This window comes from Hippocampus bargibanti, linkage group LG20, assembly GCF_051943395.1.
Source record: "Hippocampus bargibanti isolate YZ-2025 linkage group LG20, ASM5194339v1, whole genome shotgun sequence".
NCBI lineage: Eukaryota > Metazoa > Chordata > Actinopteri > Syngnathiformes > Syngnathidae > Hippocampus > Hippocampus bargibanti.
In genome coordinates this window covers 1,292,350-1,302,150 of record NC_142753.1, presented here as the reverse complement: position 1 = coordinate 1,302,150, position 9,801 = coordinate 1,292,350, and the positions used below count along the sequence as shown (strand labels likewise).

Genomic DNA, 9,801 nt, shown 5'->3' with positions numbered 1-9,801 from the left:
GACGCGAGCCAGACGCGAGCCAGATGCTTGCCTGATCCGAGCAATCGCGTCCGCGCGAGACAAAAGAAAGCATTTCTTGCAAAGTTGTACAAAGACATTTTAATGTCCCGTTCGCCTGCGTCTTGAAGCGACTATATCCATGTTTTTAAATTTCTCCAAACCAAAGACCCTGTCCTGCCTGTGGGTGGGCAGGGTCTAAAGGCCACGGAAGTCGCGTTCCGATTGGTCATCACACTGGAAGCGGCGGTGGGAAAAGCGAACGCCGGGCCGGCGACGGGAGTCAGCAGGTTTCCTCCAGTTCCACGTCGTCTGCAACTGTCCACGCAAAAGTCATGGAACCTTTGGGACGGAGGGCAACATAAGCGACTCGTGAGCCCAAAAGATCCTCACCTTCAGGACCCGGACTCCAGGCGTTGGACCGTCCGGTGACGAAACCTGCGGAGAACAAGCCACACGGGGAGGCACGCAAACCACAATTATCATCGGCGGCGTGACGTCACGCTAGCTGGATGACAAAGTATCTTTTAATAATAATAATAATAATACATTTCATTTGTAAGCGCCTTTCAAAACTCTCAAGGTCAATTTCCAGTCACAGGATTGGTTTTTCTGTGGGTGAGCAGCGGCAGCCACACACGCCAGCGTTCACTCAACCCGGAAGTAAATAGATAGCAAGCTAGCTAGCCAGCCAGTACATAACTAATATATAGCCAACAGATAGCTATATAGCTAATCGATAAAAAGCCAGCCAGCCAGCTAGTGGATAGCTAATAGATAGCTACGTAGATAACAGCCACCTAGATAGCCATATAGCCAATAGAAAACTAAATAGAGAGAAAGCTAGCTAGCCAGCCAGTAGATAGCTACATAGATAGCCAGCCACCCAGATAGCTATATAGCTAAAAGATAGAAAGCCAGCCAGCTAGTAGATAGCTAATACCCAACAGATAGCTAGCCAGATTACTAGCCACCTCGATAGCCATATAGCCAATAGAAAACTAAATAGAGAGAAAGCTAGCTAGCCAGCCAGTAGATAGCTACATAGATAGCCAGCCACCCAGATAGCTATATAGCTAAAAGATAGAAAGCCAGCCAGCTAGTAGATAGCTAATACCCAACAGATAGCTAGCCAGATTACTAGCCACCTCGATAGCCATATAGCCAATAGAAAGCTAGCTAGCCAGCTAGTAGATAACTAATAGATAGCCTGCTAGATAGCTATACAGCTAATAGCTAGTTAGCTAATACACTTAATGTCACAAAAGTCAAAGAAAAGTCAGATGGGCGCGTTAGCATGTTAGCAGCCTGCGCTAGTTGCCACACAGCATTTTGTTCTTTTAACTTCAAGATGGCACCACGAGAGTGGCTGCCTTTACAGCAGCTCATATATTTTGTTTTTCTACTTTTTCCTTTCCTTTTCCTTCCGTCACTTTGCTGCTCTTTCATGTCAATTTCTCCACTGCGAGACTAATAAAGGCTAATCCAATCGTGATTTAGGAGGTGCTGAAAATTCCCCTTAGCATCCGTTGACAAGCGATATTAACAATGATTGAAACTTTGAACTCTCCACACACTCTGTTTGCTCTCCTTCGAGATCTTCTCAAAGTAGACGTGAACATGCTGAAACTCACCAGCCCTGCGGGGGACCTCCGACGCCCGTCCACCACCTGCAACGACGCAAAGTCACGTGACGCAAACACATCACATGGCACGGAGGTGCAATCCAAGGCTGTCAATCACCATCTTGCGGATAATATACCCCACCCACAATAAATTGAAAGGTCATTTGCTTATTTAAATGCACACTCAGAATGTTCTTTAGAGAGCAGTGTCTGAAACAACGTCTACCCGGGCAGACGTTGTTGCAACTTTTACGTCGGGCGTACAACTTGCAAAACCTCTCCGCCTGCGTGCCCGACAACTTTTTCAAGAAAAACAATCCTTAATACTTTGCAACAATGGTTTTTTTTAGCGATTAGTCGTCTTATTGTGTATCAAGTTGTGAAAAATTGGGCAGGCAACTGTTGTCCGCTAACTTTTTCTTATGAGTTTCAGACACTGGATACAGTGACAGTAAGACACTCTTTCAAACAAGCGAAAAAAACAAAGTTGCAGGCACAGCCATGGACCGCTCGGTGACATGGCTGACATGACGTCACAAGAGTAGCGGGAAGGGAACCCGGAAGAAGAGACATGGTGGGGTAGAGTAATAATAATAATCAATTTCATTTCCAAGCGCATTTCAAAACTCTCAAGATCACTTTACAGTCACAGGATAAAGTTTTTCTGTGGATGAGCAGCGGCAGCCACATGCGCCAGCGTTCACTCAACCCCAAAGTAACTCAGATATTATTTGGTATCCATTAGCTAGCTAGCTAGCTAGCTAATGGATAGCAAATAAATAGCTAATAGATAGCCAACAGCTGCCCAGATAGACAGCTTACAGCCTGTCAGCTAGACAGCTAATAGCTTGCGAATGGATAGCAAATAAATAGCTAATAATTAGCCATTAGCTAGAAAGCTTACAGCTAGACAGCTAAGAGCTAGCTAGCTAATGGATAGCAAATAAATAGCTAATATATATAAATATATAATAAATAGCTAATAGATCGTCTAGTTTGGGGGTCACTGCCCCGAGTGCTCCGACCACCACAGGCACGACTGTCACCTTTACCTTCCAGGCTCTCTCCAGCTCCTCTCTGAGCCCTTGGTATTTCTCCATTTTCTCATGTTCCTTCTTTCTGATGTTTCCATCACTCGGGACCGCTACATCCACGACAACGGCTTTCTTTTCCCCTTTATCTATGACCACGATATCTGGTTGGTTGGCCATTACCATCTTGTCGGTCTGTATCTGGAAGTCCCACAGGATTTTTGCTCGGTCATTCTCCATCACTGAAGAACACACATTACTGAAGAATGAATGTCTCTCTGTGTCTTTGTTTTGTCATATTGTCTCTATGCTGTCATATTATTTGTTATTTAGTTTTTTTTTGTTCTTTTGACTTCAAGACGGTTTTTCTACTTTCATTCCTTTCATCACTTTGCTGCTGTGAAATGTAAATTTCTCCACTGTGAGACTAATAAAGGCATATCCAATCCAATCCAATCCAATCACCTTGGGAGGTGTTTCCCATTTTGACCTTGGGGTTTCCAGTCCATACTCCGCACAGATGTTTCGGTAGACTATGCCAGCCACCTGGTTATGGCGCTCCATGTAGGCTTTCCCTGCCAGCATCTTAGCAACATAACCTGCGAAAGTGTACGCTCAGTGACAGGGTTCTAACAGCAGAGCAGACCCTCCAAGGCTGGAAACTGAAAGATACTGGAAAGACATATGGGATAAGGAGGTTGCACATAACAGCAGTGCGCAATGGCTGGTGACTCTGAAAGAGGAGCACAGCAACCTCCCTGAACAGAACCCAGTTACCATCACAGCGGCAGATATACAAGAAAGAGACTCAGGTATGAAAAACTGGACGGCACCAGGCCCTGATATGGTCCACACCTACTGGCTAAAGAAACTCGCAGCACTCCACGAGCGCCTAGCAGCACAAATGAACCAGTTGCTGGTGGATGGGACTCACCCAGGATGGCTAACCGAAGGGCGAACAATCCTGATCATGAAGGATTCCTCAAAGGGTGCAGTTCCTTCCAACTATTGGCCAATAACATGTCTAGTTCTGCGCGCGCAGCTTAGAGGGAACATTGGCTGTGACTGTAAAGTGACCTTGAGAGTTTTGAAAGGCACTTAGAAATGTATTATTATTATTATTATTATTATTATTAGTAGTAGTAGTAGTAGTAGTAGTAGTAGTAGTATTATTATATTATATTATTATGATGATTATTATTATTATAATATCAAAAGTGGAAAACTTACTGGAGTCAAGGGATGTTCCTGTTGGCTCTGAAAAGACTCATGCGCACACACACACACACACACACACACACACACACACACACACACACACACACCGGGTTTGTCGGTACCTTCTCGGAATGGGACACCAGTACCCAAGGCTGCAGTCGTGGCTTACGTGATTCCATTGCCATGGTAACGGTGTCGGTGCGCCACAGCCGCGTGCCTGCGTCACCAAAGGCGAACGTCATCAGAAGCGTCAGGACTGGCACTGTTGCGTCGGGGTGCCAGAGGACTCATACCTGACGGGAAGGTCCTTGCGGAAGTGCCCCCCACTGGCGACACTACGGGTGATGTCATGTGACAGGATGAGCAACATGGCTGACGGATGCGTGTGCAAATGGAGTCAAAATCGGCCATCTTGCATTGCCGTTCTTGCTAACAACCACAACTAATAATAATAATACATTTCATTTGTAATTGCCTTTCAAAACTCTCAAGGTCACTGAGTAGTGACGGCTGAGGACTCAGTACCAGTCCAGTGACGGATCGTAGTGCTACTCGGTTGTCGCTCGTGCCGGTGACGTTTGTCCTCCTGGAACACTCACCCGTGCCGTCCATGTGTCGACTGCTCGCGTCCTGGGCCAAGGTCGAAAGGTGAAGGACGGGAGCGGTCGCAGACGGCCGTGTCCGCTCGGTTCGCGCGGGCTGCGGCGGGAGTCGCTCAGTGGAAGGTTCGGCAAAGGAAGTCAGTTGAGTCGTCACTGCAGGACACGAGAATGAGAATGACGACGAGACGGTCCTGAGTGTCAGGGGCGTCATCGCGCCCCTACCTCCATCTTTGTCCGCCAGCTGAGTCTGTCGGCCATTTCCTGTTCAAATCAACACAAGTGGTGCCGGATCATCACTCGCTCCCACTTCCAAGTGCCACAATGCCTTTACCACCCAAGACTTGCAAGACTTGGTACCGTGCATTTGGGACCAGTCTTTGCCTGTGGAAGGGGGGATTAAACAAAACCAAACATTTGACAGGAGATCAGTACACTTCAATGGACGCCGTTCATCAACTGGAAAGGTCTGCTTTGTTGGGCTGTGTCACCCCAGACACTCCACTGCGCCTGGCGTGATCGCAATTTCCAACGACTGCAACGAGCATGTTTAGCTGGCGCGTGAGGAGGAGCCACACAGGTGGGGGAAGCCAGACCGTGGCAGGCTTTGGACTTTTTGCCCCTTTTCAGACCACCATCTTAGACAATTAACATCTTAGACAATTGACATCTTAGACGATAACCCTAACCCTAGCTGGCGCCTGAGTAGGAGCAACAGAGGTGGGGGAAGCCAGATCATGGCAGGCTTTGGAATTTTTACCCCTCCTCAAACCACCATTTTAGACGATAACCCTAACCCTACCCTTAATCCTAACCCCTATCCCTAACTCCTAACCCTGACCCCTAACCCTAGCTGGTTCCTGAGAAGGAGCAACAGAGGTGGGGGAAGCCAGACCGTGGACAGCTTTGGACTTTTTGCCCCTCTTCAAACCACCATTTTAGATTATTCACATTTTAGACGATAACCCTAACCCCTAACCATAGCTGGCGCCTGAGGAGGAGCAACAGAGGTGGGGGAAGCCAGACCTTGGCAGGCTTTGGCCTTTTTGCCCCTCTTTAAACCATCGTCTTGGATGATTGCATCGTACTTTGTGCTATCGTGTAGCCCCCTGGACGCTATGACTTCCTGCATATTGAACTAATGCCTTGTGCTGTTGCCGGCGAGTTTTCCATCAGCATTCCAATCCCCCATTCCCAAAGCCCAGCTTCAAATACAGGAAGGATTATTTTGGGGAATGATTCAGGTCAGGTCCAATTTATTTCCGTCCAGCTCTCCAAGGGCTTCCCATGCCCGCAGTGGACGCAATGTTCATGACTGTCTGCCTTCTTAAGCCTGTGCAAGGCACAGCGAGAGGGGAACCAAACAACCATCGCACTACACCCCATAATCGGCCTGCTTTGATTACCTGCTTGTCGTGATGATGACATCCAGGAAGGGACTGAGAGAAAAGCAGGACAGGAAAGTGAGGCACCCAGAATATTTTGGTCTTTTTCAAAATGACAAAAGATGAAGTGTTGGAATAGAGTACACAAGTCTTTGTGGGCGCGCTCCGTGACAGAAGTGGAAGTCGGATGGTCAGAGGCGTGTCCTCCTTCTCCTTCGTTGATGATGTCCGAGTCGATCAAGCCTTCATCTGCATCAAAACAACTCAAATGACTCTGTGCGCTTTGTTGTCATCCCTTGCGAAAGAAGAAACAATGAAGCACCTGTGGGGTCCGTCCCAGTTGGTTCACCTGCTTGAGCCAAAAGAGAAGCACATCATGTGTCCTGTTAGAAGCCTCGTCTGTGAGTGCAGGATTGGTGCTGTTGACCACGCCTTCCCGATGGTGTCGTGCTTTGAACGACTGAATGGGGCAGGCGTGTCCAACAGGACAGTAGCCTGGTTATTTTCCAGCTCTCCAATCTGCGACGCGCCTGATTGAGGCGATCAGCTCATTAATCAGCTCTGAAGCAACACTAGAACCATCCTGATTATTTGAACTCGTTGCGCAGCTCCCGGGAGGAGAGCTGGAAAACAGGCCGGACCGGCCGGGGCTCTCGAAGACCCAGGTTGGACCTCCCTGGCCGAGGGCTAGGAATGGACCACTGATGAATGCAAAAGGTTTGCTTACCCAGCAAGCTGAGCAGGAAGTGGTTGTCCGCCGTTCCTTCCCACCGGGCCCAAGAAAGAGCTGTCGGTAACCTTCACATTTCACATGTGAAGGTCCGCCTCCAAAATCCCGGCGGGACAACCTGGACACTCACCCGCGTAGTCCAGGCGAGAAGCTTCTCCCCCAAATGACATCAGCCGTCCTGACAATGAATAGCACGTTTCACCCGAGCGCTCCCGTTGCTCCTCGCCGTTGGGTTTACCTGCGCCGGCTCCCGCGTCCCCGCCCATCAATTGCTTCTTTCCATCGGCTGGAGCACGACGCTCATGCGCATAAGCAAACACATTTTCTCGATTGCCAGTCACGGTCGCCAATTATTGGAAAGACATTCACCGTTTGAATGCGTGTCCATGGCGTCGGAGTCTGCTGCGTATACACACAAACATACGCACGCAAAAGAAATCAGTGACGAAAGCGAAACAAGCGCTCACCGCCGAAGGAGTCTGGCTCGGAGTCTGGCTCAGAGTCTCCGAGCCAAAACCAGCAGGTTCAAGGACAGTTTCTGCCACGAGGCAGTCAGGAGACTCAACTCCCTCCCAGCCCTGCCCCCCTGGCCCTTCCCACTGCCACACTCATCAAACTCTGAGTAAAAGCTACATGCTGTACTGTCATCCTGAACTCTATTTTTTACTTTTTTTCTGCAAGACCTCACTTCAACCTTTATTTTTTGCATTACTACACTACGTCACTTTACATACGACACTCCCTCATTTTACATTCACAAATGATATGTATTTCATCTGCATGACATACAGCACGTATGTCATGCATATTAGCATATATGACACTAAAGCTGACTTTGACTTTTTGACTTTGAATGGCATCAAAGAGGACTACGTCATACTTCCTGTGAGCGTAATATGGTGCAATAGGCTTGGGGCTGGCCATGTGGTAGGTCGTGATTTTATATATATATATCTCCCTACAGTCCAGACGTGGCGGTGCCAGACTCTAATATGATAAGTCCCTGCACTCAGGTTGGGGGGAGCAGAGGACTATTCCCTGAGGGGTCTACGACTGGCCTGATTGCCCTATTTGCTCTGGTATCACCTCATCAGCATAACTAAGCCTATGTGGTCTAAGACGTCTGCTGTAAGAACGATCCAATTTAAACCTCACCTTACCATGGTGATTTAGTGAAGGGTTTTGCTGTATTATGAAAATAGCTTCTTTTACTCCCCTTTCAAATCAGTCAGGACAATAGAAGTAATCAGTGTAGCTTCAGGGAATAGTCCTCTGCTCCCCCCAACATGAGAGCAGGGACCTATCATAGCAAAGTCTGGCACCGCCACGTCTGGACAGTAAGGAGATATATATATATATATATATATATATATATATATATATATATATATATATATATATATATATATATATATATATATATATATATAGGGCCAACACTACCAGCAAATGTTTGTTTGCTGACAAAGCCTTTTGGATAAAAAGCGAAACGTCCAGCACCTTCAAAGAACTACAGATGACGGCTGAAGAAACCTTCTCATCGATTGGATTGCTCTGATTTTGGATATCTTTCATAACGGTCGGCAGTCCTTTTGCCCTTATTGTGCTTACATGTCACTCGGTGACGCCATGCCTACCTGCTGAAGTGTCCCCGTTGAGGTCCGAGCGTCCTGCAGCCGCCGAAGTTCCGCGCGTACCTGAGGCATAACACGCCGCCGTCAAACCTGCCGCCGCCTTCTGACTGCTCGTATTGATTTGCTCACCGCTGACGTCGGGGAGGGACGACACCTTGCCCAGGACACCTGTTGCAGATGTACAGGATGATCGTAATCGACCGAATGTAACCGGCGCCAGCACAATTGACATTGAGCGAGATGAGAGCAACTGATGATCGATGAGCCAGAGGAATTAGCGCCGATCGAGATCTCAAAACTGCGATGACTCCGAGGCTCACGGGTAAAACCGGTTTCAGCTAGAACAAGTCATCCTTTTTTGGGGGGTCGGGGGGGACAAATGAAACGAGCGCAAAGCTGCAGATTAGCCTGCTCGTGTTTCTGCAGATTCCATTTGGTGATCCAAGTAGAATGAAAGTGGAACAAAGCAACTTTTCAGGATATCGGAAAGGGGCGGAGGGGGCTGGAGTCAACTTACCCGAAGCCGCCGCCGCCGCACTGTGGTGGGCACCCGGAGATCCTGGGAGAGAGGAGGAGGGTGCAGGGTCGGTGAAACGAGCTCATGTTTCCTGCTCTTAATTAAAAAGTGGACCGAGGTTCCATTTCAATCGGATCGTTTGATTGTTCCAAGACGGGAATTGGTTACGGAATGACATTTGTCCAAATAAGAGCAATTTGAAAGTGACTTGGTGTTCTGGTAGATGAAAGACGTGCCCGTCTCACCCTCCTCCTCGGTGGAGTTGTCATCATCATCTGAAAGCAAAACCACACGTGCGCAAATTTCTTCTTGTTTTCGCCTGTGCCTCCACAGTCTTGGACCCCTTTGCATGCACAGCTTCCAATTTGAAGCTGGACTATTGCACCATGGGCACGGTTTGGTTGCATTGATTAGTCAGTGATTTGTGCGGCGCAGAGGCGCCAAGGTTCTGGCGACAAAGCCTTGGTGCACGTAGCGCCCACCAGCTTTTTTGTTCTTTGAAAGACGTGGAGCGCGCGCTCCATAACAGAGCACGCGGCAGGTCTGTAGCTCGGCCTACCCTCGTCCTCCTCGGACCGGTCGCCCTCCGCCTCCTCGGTCACCTCCGCCTCCTCTTCCCGTTCTGCAAAATAAATACTCGTCTCACGTCGGCAGCGCCGCCGATTGGGTTTTCTTTGCTGGCATTGCGTTACCATCCACGGGAGCCGTCCACGTCGCCGTTACCAGGGCAGCCAGCAAGGACATCCAGATCAAGTTCCTGAGGGGTCACAAAGTCAGATTGTTTCACGCATTCACGAGCGCTCGCTCGATATCGCTCCCGTGTCCAGCGATTGGTCACTGGCATGCTTAGTGACTCCTGTCCGTTGAGGAGTCACAGCTGCATCTCTGCGTCCGCAAGTTGCGAGCAAACCCGTCAATGTGTTAGCAGCGTTTACTGCCATCCAAGTTTGACTCACCTCGGCGACATGATGTTGCTCTGCATCAAAGATCCACTTCTGCGTTTTATACCCTGGAGGCGGGACTGTGCCCTTGTGTCTGTCGAGGGCTGGGCGGAAGAGTGGAGAG

General features: G+C 48.7%; 1 protein-coding gene across 11 annotated transcripts; it reads right to left on the bottom strand.

Moving 5' to 3' along the window:
• Positions 1-147: 147 nt before the first annotated feature.
• Positions 148-9,705, bottom strand: LOC148882591 (uncharacterized). 11 transcript variants are annotated; one of them, XM_089023759.1, is made up of 22 exons: positions 9,429-9,700; positions 9,296-9,358; positions 8,982-9,011; positions 8,737-8,778; positions 8,349-8,387; positions 8,223-8,282; positions 6,955-6,987; positions 6,824-6,871; positions 6,716-6,763; positions 6,583-6,642; positions 6,178-6,207; positions 6,000-6,104; positions 5,877-5,909; positions 4,831-4,854; positions 4,696-4,734; positions 4,471-4,626; positions 4,165-4,206; positions 4,041-4,088; positions 3,884-3,919; positions 1,632-1,667; positions 391-435; positions 148-315 (listed from the first exon to the last, which is right to left on the bottom strand). In XM_089023759.1, exons 1-22 carry the CDS (start codon positions 9,478-9,480, stop codon positions 281-283), a joined length of 1,104 nt encoding a protein of 367 aa, XP_088879885.1. In that variant the 5' UTR covers positions 9,481-9,700; the 3' UTR covers positions 148-280. The 11 variants fall into 11 exon arrangements, with proteins under 11 accessions (XP_088879885.1, XP_088879886.1, XP_088879875.1 ...); XM_089023760.1 differs by having other exon boundaries at positions 3,884-3,910; positions 9,429-9,697; XM_089023749.1 differs by having other exon boundaries at positions 148-435; positions 9,429-9,704.
• Positions 9,706-9,801: the final 96 nt, after the last annotated feature.